The sequence below is a fragment of the Lepisosteus platostomus genome, chromosome 25 (genome assembly GCF_059453375.1).
Source record: "Lepisosteus platostomus isolate fLepPlt1 chromosome 25, fLepPlt1.hap1, whole genome shotgun sequence".
NCBI lineage: Eukaryota > Metazoa > Chordata > Actinopteri > Semionotiformes > Lepisosteidae > Lepisosteus > Lepisosteus platostomus.
This window is the reverse complement of record NC_142635.1, coordinates 3,732,685-3,753,452: the sequence shown is the minus strand read 5'-3', so window position 1 is coordinate 3,753,452 and position 20,768 is coordinate 3,732,685. Positions and strand designations below refer to the sequence as shown.

General features: G+C 48.7%; 1 protein-coding gene across 8 annotated transcripts; it reads right to left on the bottom strand.

Moving 5' to 3' along the window:
- Window positions 1-743: 743 nt before the first annotated feature.
- On the bottom strand, window positions 744-19,647 carry pex5 (peroxisomal biogenesis factor 5). Of its 8 annotated transcripts, XR_015930248.1 has the most exons (18): window positions 19,288-19,637; window positions 18,489-18,653; window positions 18,368-18,403; window positions 17,547-17,670; window positions 15,931-16,077; window positions 14,693-14,792; window positions 13,505-13,595; window positions 12,879-13,001; window positions 10,309-10,422; window positions 9,890-9,979; window positions 8,885-9,004; window positions 7,962-8,105; window positions 7,184-7,254; window positions 4,946-5,176; window positions 3,587-3,752; window positions 2,628-2,785; window positions 1,227-1,837; window positions 744-1,093 (listed from the first exon to the last, which is right to left on the bottom strand). XR_015930248.1 is itself a non-coding variant. In XM_088619575.1 (17 exons), exons 2-17 carry the CDS (start codon window positions 18,606-18,608, stop codon window positions 1,597-1,599), a joined length of 2,076 nt encoding a protein of 691 aa, XP_088475701.1. In that variant the 5' UTR covers window positions 18,609-18,648; window positions 19,288-19,647; the 3' UTR covers window positions 744-1,596. The 8 variants fall into 8 exon arrangements, 7 of the variants coding, with proteins under 7 accessions (XP_088475701.1, XP_088475705.1, XP_088475703.1 ...); XM_088619575.1 differs by having other exon boundaries at window positions 744-1,837; window positions 18,489-18,648; window positions 19,288-19,647; XM_088619579.1 differs by having other exon boundaries at window positions 744-1,837; window positions 18,489-18,648; window positions 19,338-19,647.
- Window positions 19,648-20,768: the final 1,121 nt, after the last annotated feature.

Below are 20,768 nucleotides of genomic sequence, written 5' to 3'. Positions count from 1 at the left end.
CCATGATGGGTAAGGGCCAGGGGAAAATATGGCCAGGACGCCGGGGTTACACCCCTACTCTTTTCGAGAAACGCCCTGGGATTTTTAATGACCACAGAGAGTCAGGACCTCGGTTTTACGTCTCATCCGAAGGACAGCGGTTGTTTACAGTCTAGTGTCCCCGTTACTATACTGGGGCATTAGGACCCACACAGACCGCAGGGTGAGCGCCCCCTGCTGGCCCCACTAACACCTCTTCCAGCAGCAGCCTCAGCTTTCCCAGGAGTCTCCCCTCCAGGTACTGACCAGGCTCACACTGCTGAGCTCCAGTGGGGCTGCCAGTTGTGAATTGCAGAGTGATATGGCTGCTGGCAGCCATTTGCAGAACACCTCTTAAAAAAGTTTTTTTTTTCTCCTGCAGTATTAAATTCTGCTTTTTTCCGCATTCCTCCAGTATCAGACAGCCGCTTATTCCTGAAAATAGGCTGTCACAAAAGCATCACCTGGGTGACAGACTAGACCGCACTCTGGCTGGTAAACAAATCCATAAAGACAATACGGAGACACTGATTATCCTGGCCAGCACACGTCTGAAAGGTGGAAGGAAGGAAACTGGGTGGCCCGACAATTCCCTGGAACATGCAGACTCCACACAGAAGGTACCTCAGCTCAGGAAAGAAGAGTTAATTAATGATGAGCTCCAAGAATGCAGACGGACTCCTTTTTAAGAAGCTGTAATAGTGACACACTGTGTGACACAGATGTCGGTATGAATTGAATTCCTTTTTATTATGTACCATTATTTTGCACTGTATTTTACAATAGGTGGCAGAATTCCATTTACAAATGAACAAGTTTATATTACAAGAGCATGGCCTAATGATGCTGAAATTAAAATACACCGAGAGAGGGAGAGCTCACCCCCCTCTCCCCTCAGTGACTGTGCCCAACCGTTAAGAGTCCTGCTACTCTCTCCTGTCTTCCTCTCCTCCCATCTTGTCTTACTGTCTCTCCTGTCCCACTGTCTCTCCTCCTCCTCCTATCTTACTCTCTCCTGTCCCACTATCTCTCCTCCTCCTGTCCCACTGTCTCTCTCCTCCTCCTGTCTTACTGTCTCTCCTTCTCCTCCTGTCTTACTGTCTCTCCTTCTCCTCCTGTCTTACTGTCTCTCCTCCTCCCCCTATCTTACTGTCTCCTGTCCCACTGTCTCTCCGCCTCCTCCTGTCCCACTGTCTCTCCTGTCCCACTTTCTCTCCTCCTCCTGTCTTACTGTCTCTCCTGTCCCACTGTCTCTCCTGGAATTACATCTATGGATACACAACTGCTGCTTTACGACAGAGCTCTAAAAATAATGGAAAACACCACGTTTGGAAAATTAACTGGAGTTCTACTGCAGCCAGTTTAGGTCTGTCTTCAGGTGTGCTCCATGGCAACGAGACACTGGCCTTCCCCTGCCTGTCCCCGCTAACGTCCCCACCCCTCACCGCCGTCGTCTCCCTCTCGCCCCCCTCTTCCTCCTCCTCGCCCCACTGTCCCACTCGCGCACCCTCCTCCTCGGACGAAACACTCACACAGTATCTGCCCCCCCGCCCCCGCCCCCGCCCCCGCCCCCCTCTCTCAGTCCCCCTCCTTCTCTCGCAGGCCGAACGCTCTGAGCAGCGTGTCCAGGTCGCGGCTGTCGGCCGCCGCATACAGCTCGCTCTCTCCCAGCATGCTCAGCGCCATGCGCAGCGTGGACCAGATGTTCTCCGACATGGCAGCCCCGCCCCCGCGGGGTCCCGCCCCCGGCACCGGCCCCGCCCCTTCCTGCGCCGCCCGCTGGAGAGAAAGCGCCTCCAGGAAGTGCTCCACAGCTTCCCTAGCAACGAGAGAGAGAGAGAAGCTAACATAGAGAAAACAGTAGTAAACACCCCTAAACAGACTAACAACACCCGCCGGCACAGATTCAACTCCTTAAAGCAACACACGGTAATCACAGCACACACATTAGGGACAATTCCTACACTGTTCAAGAGGAACTGGAGTCCCAGTTTCTCAGACCAGTTATTGAATGTCGGAAACAAAATTAATTCATTGAAATGGAATGTACAAATGTCAAATTAAGCGTGAAATCCAGGGAACTTTGTGAAAAGTACTGTAAGTTGCCATGCTGTCGTAAACTCACATTCGAGTTCCCATGAGCTGCGATGTGAAGAAGCCCTTCCTGCTCACTAGTCCCTGTAATGACTAATGTAAGATGTTGTACGAGAGAATAAGTACAGGTTGTGTAGCAGACATTTCACTGCAGAAATGTTCCTGCGTGATCTGCAGGCAGAGTTAACAAGTAGTATTTGTCAGCAAAACTGTCTGGAAGTGGAGAGCAATATTTCTATGGGATTAAAAGAGATGGATTCACAAGTCTGCTTGTTTACAGTGTAATAGGGCCGCCTTATCTCACTAAGTTTTGTTGGCTCGTTCTGAATGGCAAAACGTGGTGCTGTGCAGACCTGGAACTTTTGTCTATTTTGTGACGTAAATTGGAGGTTTTACAAGTTACTGTGTACGCTTTACTTTCAATGTGGTTTGAAATGCACTCATCGGTCCTGATTCTTTATAACCACGCAATATAAAAATGGCATCGCAGTTCCCCTCTAACACATGTGGCTTACCTGTGTGCTCCCAGGTTGACACAGCTAATCCCCAGATTGTAGCGGCTCCTGATGAAGCCCGGCTGCAGTTCCAGTGCTCTCCTGTAGGCGGCGACAGCCTCTTCTGACCGGCTGCCGTTGGCCAGCGTGGCACCCAGCTTGTTCCACAGAAGGTAGTCCTGAGGGATGAAGGGAAAAAAAGCACAGTTACAAACGAGAGGAGTCCATCTGGATCAGAGCTCACCGACCCAGGAAATCCTCACAAAATCCACTGCAACAACGTGGCTGGACAACTTGTTCCTTAGTTGTTCCCCACTCCCACAACTCTTTATGTAAAGAAGTGCCTCCAGTTCTCAGTTTTAAAGGTACTTCCCTGTAGTTTCGACTTGTGCCATCTGGTGTGGATTTCACTGTTGATTCCGAAGAAATCCTGCCAGTCTAAAAGCGAACAAACTAATAACCCTTTTTGTCTAGATGTAATACTTAGAGTCCTTCTCCAGGTAGTGGATAAGTTCCGGAAGATGCCACTAAACTGATCCAAGGATCTTATCCAGCCATTTCTTGAGAAGAAGCCAGGATGTCGGCTTCAACGACATGGCTTGGCAGCTTGTTCCACACCCCCACCACCCTTTGTGTAAAGACACAACTCCCGTCTTCAGTTTTAAATGCAGTTCCTTGTTGTTCCACCTCCACATGGTTCCTCCTGCTTCGTGTTACAGTGTTGATTCTGAGTAAGCCTGACATTTCCAATACTTTTATACATCAGATCCCCTCATAGTTTCCACTGGTCAAGACTAAAAAGGTTAAATTCCTTCAGCCCGTCATGTGTTACTACAGAGATAGGGCTCGTCTTGTACAGAGTATGCATGCACAGGCTAATCACAGTGTTTTCTAACAGTCTGGCAGTATTAATTCATACAGTACATTAACAGTGAGTATGATCAGAACATGCAGCACCGTGTTTAAAGATCTTCTAGTACCTGCGGCCTCACACTCAGCGCGGTGTTGAAGCAGTCCACCGCCTTGTCGAATTCTCCGCTCAGGTTGAACAGGACCCCCAGCCCACACTGGACATCGGGGTCCACCTCCCCAGGGTCGGAGTTCACCGCCGTCAGGAAGAGAGCCTGCACCTCTGAGAACAGCGTCCTGTCAGACACAAGGTGTCGATTACTGATTGCTAATGATCGCAATTCTGACCACATGAAGACAAAAGGGAACAGACACGAGGTATCAATTACCAATCTCCAGTGATGGCAATTCTGACGGCATGCATACAAAAAAGAATCTTAACAAGTAGCTCTATTTTCTGATAGAGCAAAACATCTAGTATATTAACAGAAGATGAATGATTTTGAAGTACCTTCAAAATCAAAATAACTTTAACAACAAAGCTGCTGGAAGACATCTTGATAAAGTACCACTTTCAGGAAAATGTTAAGATTACCTGATGCCGAATAAAAAGACAAAATCGATCTTTAAGGAGCAGCAAAGGGTAGGTAGAAACATGGAGCATTCTGATTGGCTGGTACAGCCCCACTCATTTCTCTCATTTGCATACTTGATTGAAAGCTTAAATTGACCCAGTTTTCTCACACAAAGCACTTACCTTCTATAAAACTATATTTTAATGTTTTATTGAATTGAAATGAATCTGACAGCAATACATATACCATTCTTTCCATCATTTGCATAGTAATTTGAGGACTGTGGAGCAGAGGTTTGTACCTCTGGGGGGACAAGATGCCCACATGGTTTCATAAGGTAAAAGATCGAAAAACACAAACCACTTCAACGCTCTTTGATAAGGGCACTGTGTGCAGTCAAGGTTATAATAATAATAATAATTGCTTACACTTATATAGCTCTTTTCTGGACACTCCACTCAAAGCGCTTTACAGGTAATGGGTCTCCCCTCCACCACCACCAGTGTGCAGCCCCACCTGGATGATGCGACGGCAGCCATAGTGCGCCAGAACGCTCACCACACGTCAGCTCTCAGTGGGGAGGAGAGCAGAGTAATGAAGCCAATTCATAGAGGGGGATTATTAGGAGGCCATGATTGGTGAGGGCCACTGGGAAATTTGGCCAGGATGCCGGGGTTACACCCCTACTCTTTTCGAGAAACACCCTGGGATTTTTAATGACCACAGAGAGTCAGGACCTCGGTTTTACATCTCATCTGAAGGACGGGGCCCGTTTACAGTATAGTGTCCCCGTCACTATACTGGGGCATTAGGACCCACACAGACTGCAGGGTGAGCGCCCCCTGCTGGCCCCCACTCACACCTCTTCCAGGGTTAGGGGGCGCTACCCTAGAACAAGGGGGGGGGGGTACTCACTCGGGCAGCAGGGAGCCGAACCGCTCCCTCTCCCTCTCCCTCTCGCGGTCCCTGGCCCGGTCGCCGCCGCCGTCGCCCTCTCTGGCTCTGTCCACCAGGTGGCGGTATTTGGGGTTCTGGGCCAGCCAGTCGCGCAGCGTCTCGCAGGCCTGCTTGTGCAGCGACTCGTTGGTGAAGCTGACCGCCAGGGCCATGAGGGCCACCAGGTTGTCGCTCTTCAGCTGGACACACCTGCGGGAGGGAGGGCGGGCGCCGCGTGAGTCAATACCGCGGCCGACACCGTTTCAACGACAGCAGAGCTCAATACCAGACTGGATCTACAGTACAGCACACAGCTCTGAATACCACATTACCATTATATAGCATCACCATATTATATTACCATATATAATATTGTATAATCATCATATTGTATATTACATATTATAGCTTTTTTATAATATAAAAGCTGTTTTACATATAACAGCTTTTTTTCCCCAGGCAGCGACTCCTATTAATCACTGAACATTACTTAAACCTGTGGTACTAAAACTGAATACAGATTACTTCGTTTACAACTACGGCCTTATGGGTATTAATAATATTATCTGTATATGGCTATTTATTATGGACAGATATTTATAATTCATAAATATGTATGGAGTTAGCACAGGTAGGAAGAGAAAAAGATTCTTTAGCGTCATAGTCAACAACAATACGCGCATCGTTCTAGCCGATCGCTTGGATAGCGATCTATTACAAAAGAATGAAAAATGTAAATATAATATCTGTATCGTATGTAGCTGGCTTATTTGAGTAGAACTGCGCTGTTCACCGAGCTTGCTATAATGATCTGGATGGTATGTTTAGGGGTGTTTCTGAGTAAACTTGTCTTCGGGTCAGAACAGGGGAGGAAGAAATAATGGAATTATTATTTTCCATTTGACAATCTCCCGCCTTCTGAACAGATTTTCAGGAACAAACTAGGTTTGGATACTGGAGTATGAGTGTAATAATTATCTTATTATACAATATCATATTATATTACCATATTACCACAATATATTCCATATACAAAATATATAACCATATTATATAGCATTACCATAGCGGTATAGTACCACATTAATGTCATGCAGAAAAAGCACTAGTTTCAGGGTTTAACGGGATGAGATGAACGGACACAGCTGAAGGCACTGATGGGCATTTTCACTCATCTTCCACCCATCCATCCATTTTCTAGCTGCTCCTTCAAATTCAGGGGTGCAGCCAGAGCCTATCCTGGCAAGCAGCGGGCACAAGGTGGGGTGCAGCCTGGATGGGACGCCCGTCCTTCGCCGGGCACACACAGACTCCCGCTCCCACAGTAGAGCTAGTTTTTAACCCACCAGCATGTGTGTGGACTGTGGGAGGAAACTGGAGCACCTGGAGGAAAGCCCATGCAAACAGAGGGAGAACATGCAAACTCCACACAGTACAGCACCCCAGGACCTGAACCCGGGGCCCCAGCTCTGCGAGGCAGCAATGCTCAGGCCGCTGTGCCACCGTGCCGCCCTTCACTAATCCTAAAAGGAAGAAGCTGAAGTTTCCACTGGGGGGTATTTACACTGCAGGGCAGCGATCGGGCCTTGAGGGCAGAACTTTTTACAGGACGGTTTCGTCCAGACAGTAGAGAAAAGCTTCCCAGAGGCACTCTGGTGGGGGAGACATGCGTTTCAATGTCTTTCCCAGCTTCGCCCCGCAAGAGGAGTGTGGCGCAGACAAGGCTAGTCGAGCCCCGCAAGGGGTCGGGGAGTGAAAAGTCTGCAGCGACACTCTCAGCGGCACTGTGTCCGTCGCGTTGGCCGTCGTCAGGGCGTCCTCTCTCCTTCAACCAGCCACCCTCTCCCTCCCACCGGTACGTGGACCCCATCCTGCCTAGGTGATGCCTTAAAAGACGACTCTGCCCCCTTGTGGGGAAGCACAGATGTCAAATTGAGCAGGAATAACAACTGGCAAATCCAAAAAGGGAAAGCAATGCCACAGAGAAGAGGCCGCCCCTCTGTCCTTCGCGCTCGTTAGTGAGGAGCTAATTCACCCCCGCGGCTCATCTCGCCGTTTCTCAACGGAAGTCAAGGTATCAGCTCAAATTCTCTCTTTCTTTTGAGACTGGTGTCCTCATCTTTTTTTTTAACCCGCCACGAGCGCATGGGCTTTGCTAGTGAAGAACTCGCGACGAGATCTGAATTCTTCGTTTTAGCGGGTGCTGCAGTGCTGTACCTGCGGAGGGCGCTGATGGCCGCAAATTCCTGCTCATTCTCCGCCTGGGAGGTGCCCAAGTACTGCCAAGCCTAAGGGAGAGAGAGAAAGAAAGAAGGTGGGACGGTGTCAGACCAAGTCCCGTGCTGTTTAAAGAGGAACTGCAACTCTATTTTCATATTTCGGGGGTTAGAAAGAATCAGCACTGATGAGTGCATTTCAGACAACAATGAAAGTAAAAGTCACGTAGTAACTTGTAAAACCTCCAATTTACATCCCAATATAGATTCAATTTCCAGGTCTGATTCAGAACAAGGCAACAAAACTTCTGGTGAGGTGAAGCGGCTCTATTACAGTGTAAACAAGCAGGCTTGTGAATCTGTCTCTTTTAATCCAATAGAAATTACGTTTTCGACTTACAGACGGCTTTGCTGATAGATACTACTTGCAGCAAGATCACTCTGCAGCAGATCACGCTGGAACATTTCTGCAGTGAAATATCTACTGCATCACCTGTACTTACTCACTCATCCATCACAGTACATTAGTCCTAATGGTGACTAGTGAGCAGGAAGGGCTGACTCACGTAGCAATCCGAGGGAACTTGAATGTGAGTGGCGTCGACAGGACGACTTGCAGTACTTTCACCAAGTTAACGATTTTGTCCATTTTTTTTTATACCGTCACTGAATTTATCCTGCTCCTGAAAGTTCATAACTGGTCTGAGAAACTGGGACGGCAGTTCCCCTTTAAACACTGTAAACACCCCTGCTGCAGACGCAGCGCCCCCTCCCAGTACCAGCTGGTTGTTGGGCTCTCTCTGCACGGCGCTCTCAAACAGCCTCACTGCCCCGGGAATGTCCCCGCGCTCCAGCTTCCTCACGCCCTCCGCCAGTGGGTCCGGGTGCGAGAGGTAGGGGTTGTCCTGCTCAAACTCGTATCCCTGACAGCCAGAGAGAGACCAGAGTGAAACCAGATACACTGCATTAATACGCACACAGAGGGGTTAATACAGACACTGCAGGGCATTAACAAGAATTCACACACACAGGGGGGTTAACTAATAATTCATAATAATTGCTTACACTTATATTGCACTGGACACTCCACTCAAAGCACTTTACAGGTAATGGGGACTCCCACTACCACCACCAATGTGCAGCCCCACCTGGATGATGCGATGGCAGCCATAGTGCGCCAGTACTCTCACCACACACCAGCTATTAGTGGGGAGGAGAGCAGAGTAATGAAGCCAATTCATAGAGGGGGATTACAGCCCTTCCTGCTCACTAGTCACTGTAATGACTATTGTAATCCCCATTATTGTTATAGATACTACAGTGCATTACCAAGCACACACACACAGAGGGGTTAATACAGAAACTACAGTGCATTAACAAGTAAACACACAGAGGGGTTAATTCCAGACAAAACACTCCACCACTCCAGTGCACTAACACAGCGGAGGTGGGAATCACAGACTGTCTAACAGCCAGCATCCCTCTGCCAGCGACTTCCACACCCTACCGCTGGTAACACTCCCCAGTGCCCCACGGCAGAGAACTGCACGTGCCCCATCACATGCTTCTCCACCGGGCATTTCACTGGAAATGAAAATCAAAAGCGCCCCAAAGCAAGCAGGCGTTGCACAGAGCCAGAGGGAGAAGCACTCAAGACACACACACACGCACACACAAACACACGCACGCACGCCAGCCACACCTTGTCATAGGACGAGGACATGAGGTCGTCGTACTCGCTCAGCCACGGGTGAGCCTCGGCGTCTCTCTTGGCCATCTCCTCCCACTCCGCCTGCAGCTTCTCCCAGAAATCCACGTCACTCTGCAGGTACAGTCACAGGGAACAATGTCAGAGGAGACAAAAACTACAGCTCCCATGTTGCACTGCAAACCCTGAACTGCCCGTAGGGATTTTCTAACGTGGTCAAAGGCACTATGTGAACTGCAGTTCTTACAAAAATGCACATCTCTGAAATAGTGATGGGATAGACACTATGATGCAATACTACTCCAAGTACCATTAATGGACATATAGCTGCCCATTGCCATATGGGATATGTAGTTGTCTAAAGAACTACATGGGTTAATGGTATTCTAAGTACCATTAATGGACATATAGCTGCCCATTGCCATATGGGATATGTAGTTCTCTAAAGAACTACATGGGTTAATGGTATTCTAAGTACCATTAATGGACATATGGCTGCCCAGTGCCATGTGGGATATGTAGTTCCTTAGAGAAAGTTCTCTAACAAACTACATATCCCACATGGCACTGGGCAGCCATATGTCCATTAATGGTACTTAGGAGTAGTAACGCATCATAGTGTTTATCCTATCACTGTTTCTATAAATCACTATATATGAAAGTTACTTCACACAAAAGGGTTGTTTCTAACTGTCACTAACAAGCCCTGGGCAGTACAGTCTGTTCACTTCTTAATTAAACAAGTGTTGCGTAAGAACTGCACTTGTAGCTGTTAAAAATGTCCTCTTCTGCAGTTAACAGGACATCACAGGTTCACAGTTTCACAGAGTGCCCTTGTGTATTCTCCAGTCTGTAGTCCTCTTTAAGTAACTGGACCCTTGTACAACCTCTCAGGGCACTAAACCCGGTGGCTTCATAAGAAAGACACATAACAGGTGGGTCCGTTGGGCCACAGAGATTCGGTCAAGAACGGTTCTGATAGTGGGGCTCCCCAGTTACCTCCACAGCTGCCTTCGCTTTCTCAAAGTCAGGGTTAGGGGAGAGAGCGCCCCCTGTGGTGAACTCATCCACCCAGGACTCTACCTCCACCTGAGAAAGAGAGGAAAAACCACCCAAAAAATTCAAAAGAAGGGCAGAGACTTAGAGAGAGATCAGGACACGCACACCGAGAGCGATTAACTGCAAGAACACAAGCATGGTGCTCAGAGAGACAGGGGCGGACGCCTTTGTTTTTTATTCTCTCGTTCGGACTTTTCCTAATTTCTTTCCTCTCCTGTTCACTCCATCCCGGTCTCTCTCTCGTCTCTTTCCCTCCCAACCTCACTCAGCACAAATGCAAACTACAAGCCTAAAAAAAAAGCATCTAAAAAACTACAAATCCATGCAGCGCTCTACTGCACCTCCCCTTGGGGTCCTACCTGGTTGATATTAGCCGCCCAGTTCTTTGCCTGTTCAGCCTGCTTGCTATCAGTTTCCTTCCTCACCTCGCTGGTTTCTGTGGTGACTGTGACCTTGTGAATCTGTCTAAGTAACTTGGTGGGAGGGGTGGAACCGGGCAGGGGTTGGGGGGGAGTTGAGGCAGTTTAAAAGTGTGTCAGAGAACAGGAGAGAGCTGAGACAAGACAGTGAGGACGCACGGAACCAGACAAACTAAATAGAGCAAGAACTGTGTCTGTCCGATACAGATTCAAATGGTAAGCTGGGAGCTCTCAACTACTTCTGCCTGAGAACAGGGGTTCCCAATAACAGTTCTGGGTCCTTTATAAAGTTCTTAACTGATAATAATTAATAATTATACATTATATTTATAATATATTATTACAGACTCACACACACACACACACCAGGGCCAGTTTTCCCAGAAGCACCAGCATGTTTTAGACCATGGGAGGAAACCCACACAAACACGAGGAGAACATGCAAACTCCACACAGACAGCACCCCAGCAATAGAACCCAGGGCCCCAGCGCTGCCAGCGCTGCTTTAGTTCTTAAAGCTTCGAACGCGATTTCCAACAGGCGGCCATCAGGGACCAGTATCTGGGAGCTGCTCTCACACAGCCGCGAGGGCCAGACTGGAAACAGCTGGACCTCTGCAGAAGGACAGAAGCGCTCACTGTGAGTGGGTGTGATCCCCCCCGCCCCCCCCCAACCTGCCCAAGCTGAGGGTCTACAGGGCGAGGAGAGACCGTGCACATCACTGCGTGTTGAAGGTACCAGAAACAGCACCTTTAAAAAATGGAGGGAGGGGACTTCTTAAAACGTGGGGCTAGACGTGCAGGGCATCAGCCATGCCCATGGAATGAGAGCCAACAGAGACGGGGAACCCCAGCAGGCTTGGGACCCATGAATACAGGCTCTAGGACAGCCCGTGTGCTCTACCAAAGCGAACCTCTGTACAGGCTGGTGCAGATATCCTGGACTGAGACCGGACCCAGACCGATCTGCTTTTGAACTCCTGAGGACCCAATCATTGACTTGACCCAGAACGAACACTTTCGGACCAGTTAGCGGCCAATGAGGGTTTTAGGGTTGTAATCTGAGTGAACCCCACCACTCCATCCTGCATGTTACAGGATGTAGGGTCCCCTGCATATTTCAGTCCGTACCGACTATACAGCACAGAAAACACATTCCGCACAGCTGACCATACCTTAGAGAATATACACTCTACAACACAGCACACAGAAGACATAATAAAAGGTACAAAACGAAAGGAGGATGGCTAGGAACCATCTAATTTGGTCGTTGGTTGTTAATTGGTTCCAGGATCTCATCCAGCCCGTTCTAGAATGAAGCCAAAGTATTGATCGTGGCTGGGCACTGTTCGGATCAATATCTTAGCAAGTGAGCATGTACTGGGAACTCCGCCGGTACACCAGGAATCTGCTTGAGTGAAAGGTGCCCTGATTGATCAGGTGCACTGGGCCAGAGGCCAGTCATTTGGCAGGGAATGTCTTTGGGAGGTGAAGTTGAGTCTAAGTACAAGTTCTACTTTGACATTATCTCTGGATATTGCACAGTGTACAGCACAGCCGGTACGCTAATATACTTTATTCAGTACATCATGTTTCATCTACAGGGCATCGTCTATATGGTATATTATAAACTAGAGTTTGAAATATCTGGGAAAATTAAAAAAGATATTGAACAACGTAGCTTGAAATATCTGGGAACGCATATCGATCAGAGGCTGGGCTACACTGAGAATATAAACAGCTTTTTTAAGAAAGAGGTTTTTAAATTCCAAGACTACAGAACTTGAATGTCAGTCACAATGTCCGAGAGATGGCTTATAAAAAGCCTCGTTGAGAGCATTTAACAGGAGAGTTTGGTATGGAAACCTGGGGCTGAAAAGCAAAACCAAACTGTCCAGGAAAAAAATAATTAGGAAAAAGCATCCCCCAGCTCAGCGATTTATATCATAATACAGATCTCAGAATGGCCAGGAAGATCACAGCTGCCTCCACACACCCACTCCATTCCCAATTCATAATGCTGTCATCAGGGAGTATTCAGATAAAACCATTTATAAGAAGTCCTTTGTCCCCTCTGCAATTAAACAGCTCAATGAATGTGTGTAAATGTAGTCCTCCCTCTATCCGTTTATGTATTATGTGCTGTTGTTATGATTTTATGTTTTCCTAGTGTGTTTTATATTTTTAAAGGAGAAGCCAAAGACAAACTTCCACAGTAGTGGACAATAAAGTACCTATCTATATAGAAAACACTACAGTACTTAGTCCTGCGTTTATATTGTATATTCTATGCTGTAGCCCATGCAGTGTTCTGCAGAGTAAATTCTCTATGTGATCAAGCTTACAGTGTTTATAAGACAGATCATACTTTATATAGTGGCAATCTGTAGGGTGAAATCCATGCGGATTGACTGCATAGTGAAGAACTGTCTATAGTGTGTAGTCTGGAAGGTGTACTATCTGTAAGCAACGAGTCGTCTCTAGTCTCTGCTTGGGTGTGAGGGGTCCTACCTGGTCGATGTTAGTAGCCCAGTGTTGTGCCTGTTCAGCCTGCCTGTTATCAGTGCTCTCCCTCACCTCGCTGGTTTCTATGGTGACTGACCCCTCCCCGATCTGCCTAATAAACTTCAGAAACTAAGATGGGAACAGAGAATTACACAGCCATCAGGGGAGGAGAACAAATCACCATCGTTAACGATCATTCATCGTCAGAACCACACCTACAATTAGGATTGTCGTGGGACTCTGCCACGTTAAACTGTGCACCCCTGGACAAGAGCATTAATCTGTTTTTTTTTAGTGACTGAACACCAGGCATAAAACAGAAGAGACAGAAACACAGAAGTACCGTATCTAGCCAAGCTGAGATCTCTTATTAACAGTCTGAGCGCCCATCACAGACACTCAAGCAAAATACATTTATCCTACAGGACACAGAAGAGCTGTAGGAAAGTGGACAGATCTACCATGTCTGAGGAGATGGGACTGTCGAACAGGTTTTTTTATTATATTATCACCAACAGGCATCGCACTGGGCGACTTACTCAATGTTAAGTTGGGCCTGGTAAATAAAAATGAAACCAAATCAGTATATCTAAAACACTGTCCTCTCACTGGCTGTTAAAAGGGGCACTGACCTCTGTGTTCTGTAATTTGGGGTCGCTGACTTTAGCCAGAAGCTGCTTGGCGGTTTGCTGTAGATCTTCTCCGGCCTGATATTCCCGCGTCCTGACCGGAAGGAGGGAGAGAAAAGTAAACATTATTACCATCTTAGAGGAAGCTATTCAGCAATTCTCACGGGAAATCGTCTTCCCCCTCCCAGAGATGGTGAAAAGAACAAAATCAGTGAAGGGTGTCATCCATTTTCTAACCTCCTCTTGATTCAGGGTCGTGGGGGAGGAGGAGTCTATCCCAGCAAGCACTGGGAGCAAGGCAGGGTAGACTCTGGATGGGACGCTGCCCCAACGCACGCACGCATGCACGCACACCAGGGCCAGTTTTCCCTGGGCAATTAAACTACCAGCGTGTCAGGACTGGGGGAGGAAACCCACAGGGGAGAACATGCAAACTCCACCCAGACAGCACCCCAGGAATTGAACCCAGGGTCCCAGTGCTGCGAGGCAGCAATGCCAAGCACTCTGCCACCATAATGCCCGCTATGGGCATTAGCAAAAGAAAAAGAAACTAATCGCATCTCAATGTTGGTTGTTTTTAGGAAGGGGCCCACTTGACGTAGAATTCAGCCAGGACACTGGGGTCAACACTGTGACTCAATCTCATTCTGTGCGATTTTAAAAGACTGTGTCTGGACAGACGGTCAGCACCCTGTCAGTTGGTCTGTGGCTGATCAGTCACCCGGTGTCCGGTCAGCCAGTCAGCGTCATTGTGATGCAGCAGTTGGTCAGCTGGTAAGTGTCTTGTCAGTCAGTCCATGTTAATGTGGTGCAGTGCCACCAGCCAGTGTCCAGTCAGACGGTCAGTGTCTGGACCAGTGGTTGGCATCCCGTCAGTTGGTTGGTTTCTGATCAGTCACCTGGTGTCCGGTCAGTCAGTGTTAATGTGATGCACAGTATTTGTCCAACCAGTGTTCAGACAGCTGGTCAATGTCTGGTCCGTCACTCCGTGTTAATGTGGTGCAGTGCTGTCAGCCAGTGTCCAGTCAGTTGGGCAGCGTCTGGACAGCCGGTCAGCCTCCAATCAGTTGGTCTGTGGCTGATCAGTCACCCGGTGTCCGGTCAGCCAGTCAGTGTCATTGTGATGCAGTATCTGGTCAGCCAGCGTCCAGTCAGCCGGTCACCGTCCGGTCAGCGGGTACTCCTCCTCACCACTCGTTGTCCTGCTCCTTCTCCCCCAGGTCTCCCAGCCACAGCTTCTCCTCCGACTGCTCCAGGTACTCCTCTGCCCAGCGCACAGGCGCGGCCGGGTCTGGGAGCGACAGAGAGAGAGAGAAACGGCGTCAGCAGCGGCAATCCCAGAGTCCCCTGCGGCTCTTTGCAGATGGGCGGCAGTCGCTCCCCTGCCTTGTTTCAAGCAACGGCCGGGTGAGATGGTGAACTGAAGGGGAACTGCAGTCCCCATTTCTCAGACCGGCTCTTAAATCTCGGTTACAAAATTAATTCACTGATGGCGGAGAAAAAAAAACTACAAAGATACTGTATAGTCGCCATGTTGCCGCAAACTCGCATTCGAGTTCCCACAAATTGTGATGGTTTGCAGCCCTTCCTGCTCACTAGTCCCTGTAATGACTGATGTAATGTGATGGACGAGCGAATAGGTACAGGTTGTGCAGCAGATATTTCTCCCCAGAAATGTTCCAGCGTGATCTGCAGGCACAGTTAACAAGTAAGTATTATCTGTCAGCAAAATCATCTCATGGTCGAGAGCAATATTTCTACTGGATGAAAAGAGCTGGATTCACAAGCCTGCTTGTTTACAGCATCATAGGGCAGCTTCACCTCACTGGAAATTTTGTTGCCTCGGTCTGAATTGTAGAACATGGTGCTGCACAGACCTGGAAATATAATCTATTTTGTGATGTCAATTGGAGGTTTTACAAGTCACGGTGAAGATTTTACCTTTATTGGGGTTTGAAATGCACTCATTAATACCTGATTCTTTCTAACCCCAAAATATAAGAACAGCTCCCCTGTAATTACTAACCACCAAACAGACCATATGGGGGGGACTGGTCTCTCATTTGTAACCATTCTGGAAGGCTTTCAGAAGAGTATCATCTTAAGCAACACACCTGGCAAGGAAGTTGCTCACAGTCCCCAGACTACAAGCACAAGCCTCACACTGCCAGTCCTCAATTTCTTGCAAGAGAGGACTCACTGATGATCTCACACCCTTTGAGTAATACAGAAACTTCGCTTCACTTTTGGAAACTGTAGAACTTTACATCTGTAAAGGAGGACTAAATAACGTGTTGTGTCAATGTCAATATCCCTTCCCCCAACTTCAATTTCACCATTCGCACAGCAGATTCAGGCATTCGGATGGTCCCCAGTCTCATGTCTCGAACCAGCACAGAATCAAAATCCAGCACACGGATCCAACGCACCTGTGCCGTCATCTATGAACTCCCTGGTCCAATCAGAGTCCGCCGTCTCGCTCGGCCCCGCCTGCGTCTGGGAGGGGGCGGGGTCGGGGGAGTTGAGGAACTCGGCCGCCCAATCGCCCGACAGAGCGAGGGCCGCCACCCCCGGGGCTGCGCCGAGAACCGCCAATCGGGCACACCCGGGACGGAGTGGGCCACCAATCAGGAACAGCGGGGGAAGAAAAGAGAAGAGACAGCTCATAAATAAACAGAAGTACAGAAAGAAGGAGAGAAACATCTAAACAATCAGTGAGACGGCATCAATTGATACGTTTAACATTACACCTTAAAAGGAAAAGGGTGTGTGTTCAGGAACCTACAGAGCAAAAGCAATCAAATACCTTTTCAGAATGCATCCTCTGATCCTGTTAACAGCTGAGGAACGGCCAGAATATTGAAAAACGTTCAGGACACATTCAACTACAAGCACAAATCAAATGCACTTGACTCTTATTTTCTCCTCTGTTCTTCCTTGTCGTGCTTGTCTAGTACACCAGGTGTTGCGGTCACGTCCCAGAGTATCAGCTGGTTTGTAACAAGACATGCCTACTGTTTCCCCACAATGCACCACACATCCTAGCTGTCAAGCCTGGCTTGTAGCCCGTGAGACAAGCAGCGACCGAGCACAGGGCTGCTGGCAGACAGGGAAACAGTGAAACAGCAGTCCTGGGCCTGGTGACCCCCATACACCCGCTGGCTCGCCCTCAGTTCCACAATCCATCCCTTCAATTCACTTCATAATAACGCGATGGATTTGAACCGATTTCTCCCAGCTCTCAAAGAGGGAACTGCAACGCTATTTTTAAATTTCGGGGATTACAAGGAATCAGCACTGATGAGTGCATTTCAAACCACAATGGAAGTAAGATGTGCACAGTAACTTGTAAAACCTTCAATTTCCATCACAAGTAAATGTCCAGGTCTGCGCAGTGCCATGTTCTGCGATTCAGAACAACAAAACTTCCGGTGAGGTGAAACGGCTCTATTACACTGTAAACAAGCAGGCTCGTGAATCCCTCTCTTTTAATCCAGGAGAAATAATGCTCTCGACTTCCAGATGGTTCCACTGACAAATACTACTCACTGGTTCACTCTGCTTGCAGATCACGCTGGAACATTTCTGCGGCAAAATGTCTGCTGCACAACCTGTACCTATTCGCTCGTCCATCACAGTACATTAATCATTACTGGGACTAGTGAGCAGGAAGGGCCGCAAAACATCCCAATTTGTGGGAACTCGAATGCGAGTTTGCCACAACGTGGCGACTATACAGCACTTTCACAAAGTTTACGATTTATCCATTGTACCGTCAATGAATTTACGAGAATAAATAACCGGTCTAAGAAATTGAGACTGCAGTTCCCTTTTAAACATGTTGGATCCTTAACCATTGCATTTTATAAGCAAAGTAAAATCGGCCAACTTATGACCAGAGGCAATACGCAAATATTCCAATGAAGCAACTGGATCTTAGATCCAGTAAGGATTCAATTATCTAATGAACGTGGGAAATTAGGAGGTGTGGGAGACACCAGGACCAGGCCTGGGGTAGAGTGATACAGGGCAGCGGAGACGGTACCTCTCTGAGGAGCCTGTCTGTAGCTCTGCTGGTCTATCTGCTGCATCTCCACCAGCAGGTCGTCCATCTTGAAGGTGTGGGGGGGGCGGGGGGGGGCCGCGTCCTGCAGGAACTCGCTAACCAGCTAGAGGGCGACAGAGAGATGCTGGCAACCCATTGTGATTACAACAATAAATCCAATTGAATCCTTACACTTCTGTAGCGCTTTTCGGGACACGTAACAGATAATGGGGATCCCCTCCACCACCCCCAGTGTGCAGCCCCACCTGGATGATGCTCCAGTCCTCTCCCCACACACCAGCTCTCAGTGGGGAGGAGAGCAGAGTGATGAAGCCAGTTCAGAGAGGGGGGTTATTAGGAGGCCATGACTGGTAAAGGCCAGGGGGAAATTTGGCCAGTACACTGGGGTAACACTCCTGCTCTTTTCAAAAAACACCCTGGGATCTTTAATGACCACAGAGAGTCAGGACCTCGGTTTTACATCTCATCCAAAGGACAGCGCCTTTTTATAGTGTAGTGTCCCCGTCACTATACTGGGGCATTAGGACCCACACAGACCTCAGGGTGAGCGCCCCCTACTGGTCCCACTAACATCTCTTCCAGCAGCAACCTTATCTTTCCCAGGAGTCTCCCATCCAGGTACTGACCAGGCTCACACCTGCTGAGCTTCAGTGGGGCTGCCAGTTGTGAGTTGCAGGATAATATAGCTGCTGGCAAATATAATGAGCAGCTGCTGTTGCTCTTGTTCCTGTAATATTGGAACGATCTACATCTCTTTCTTCAATTACTACAAACAAGTGACTAATAATAACTTTACTCACGTCATCTTCAGTGGCAATCTCAATAGGAGTGGGAATCTGAGGGAGAGAGAGAGACAGGCATTTATGATAAGAGGAAAAACTTCAAGATCAGAACAATATGGCTCTGCTCCATGTGACTCACAGTGGGTGTGGCCCTGTGTCTCCAAGCTCCGCCTTCTCGGTCCTGGGTCATGTGACCCGTCAGCTTCATGAGCGGATTGGCACCCCCACACTCCCCCTCCACCAGATCCCGCATCGCCATGGCAGCCACCAGTTCCGGCCAATCAGTTGGCAGCCACAACCTGAACTGACCAATCACAGAGCAACAAAGACAGACAGAGATACAATATAAACACAGGATAAAAGACAGACACACAGCCTGACAGAAGATTATGCCATACAGACAGCCTTGACTGCCTGAAGGCTATGTTATATAAACTGATATATTTAAGACTGTATAATATAGAAGCATGAGCCCCAAAGTGACCTCAGAGCTAATTGGATTCACTGTAGGTGACACACAGAGAGAGGATTACTGACATATAACAGGTTCATTCTTCCATGCAAAAGAATATACTCCTCACACAGTGTAGGAAGACACTGGAAAATACCTAATTTAGCTATGCACAGAGAGCGCAACCTGCACACACTAGACCCTTCCCCTAAGTCACAACATCACAGAAAGACACGCTGAAGCCACAACAAGCACACGATTCACACGGCTCTCCACACGTGCGGGCGCACTCGTACACTCGCTGTCCGCTCACCTGCTGAAGGACAGCTCACCGGCCACCGGCGGGCAGACCAAGGTAGAGGACGGTGAGGCAGAGGGCTGTTTTTGAACAGACAGAGGCAAGGCTGTCTGCCTCCGAGCCAAGACAACACAGAGAGACGGACGGGACAACAGCGCGCCGCCCCCCCCTCCGCTGCATATAACTTACCAGACCACCGTCACACGGCCGTCCTCCCTCTCGGCGCAATGTCAACGTACCGCAGTACCCAGCCGGTCAAGTGTCTGCCGTAATCCTCCAATCGCTTCCCCCTCTCTGGATCCGCAGGCACAGCACCGGCCACCGTACGCCTCCTTTAATTTAACATTATTTGGCCGACGGGATTCACGAAGCCCGGCCGCGCAGGAGCTCCCGGCAGACGGGTGGCGGAGCTACGCAAAGTGCGTAGCGAGTCGCCGCTCCGGCTGCGGCTGATGCGGAAACGCCGCCGAGATTCTGCGAAGAGGTTTACGTGGCGCCAACAGCGTCCGCCGATGGAGCGGTGGAGGTGAAGGGCGGAGGTTACGCAAAACGTGTAGGGGAGGCGAAAGGGAAGGTTTGCGCAACCTTTAAACAAAGTCCATTGTGCAGCACCTCCTTCCCTCCGTCTCAGACCCGACTAGTTGAGCACCCAATCAGGGATCGATCCGCCTTGAAAAATCCTTTAAGATCTCAGTTGGACCGTTTTTTTATTTCGATTTTAAGACACACGATTATTTTAAACCGTGTTACCCTAGACCAGTTGCGGTACGGGAGTGCGTTATGTTACAACGGATGGTTTGGCTGAAGCGCCAACACTTCTGTAGGTTGATCTGGTCAGATTTAAAAACCACTAAGTGGCCAGTTTAAAAGAACATTCAGTCCCATTGATAAATCAAACAGCTAATTTATTAAATTAAGTAGTTTAGAATGTTTAGGTTTAAAATTACTCTTCAACCCTCAAGGACCACAGTTCTCTTAGTTTAACAGATTTCTCCTGTTATTCATCGATAGTTTACAGCCATTGCCAATCTTTAAAAACAGGTGACTGGTTAAACTAAATGAACCGGGCACCAGGGTTACAGACCCCCTGGAGTCACTGGACCGGGGTTACAGACCCCCTGGAGTCACTGGACCGGGGTTACAGACCCCCTGGAGTCAGTGGACCAGGGTTACAGACCCCTGCTTTAAGAGGTTTAAGAGACCTTAAACAGATTGTCTTGGACAATCCCAGGGCCCTGTTTGTAAGAGACAGGACATGAACCCCGTTGTCCTGCTTAAAATCCCTCCTCCCTTTTTTTTTGTGATATAAACCCGGCGTCTCCGGAGTTCCGGGTTCAGCTTTGGAAGATGGCCACCCGAAGGCCCGCCTGCTCCCAGGCTTCAGGGGCAGCAGGCACAGGCCTTCACCCCAGTGTCCTGACCTCGGAGCGCCTGCTCCCATCATGTTTTTAACTTCCCTGTTCCTGGCCCTAGTTCCCCGTTCCCTGGTTTTTATCCTCTTCTTCTTGGATGGATCTCCCGGCTCTTGGATCACGGACTGCGCCCTGACTACCCCCTTTTGGATGTCCCTGGAAGTGACGCAGTCGCTGGGAGCAGCGCTGACCTGTGCTCTTTTTCATCCAATCGGACGTAACGAGCAGCTCACACCCGCGTCTGTTCAAATGCACGCT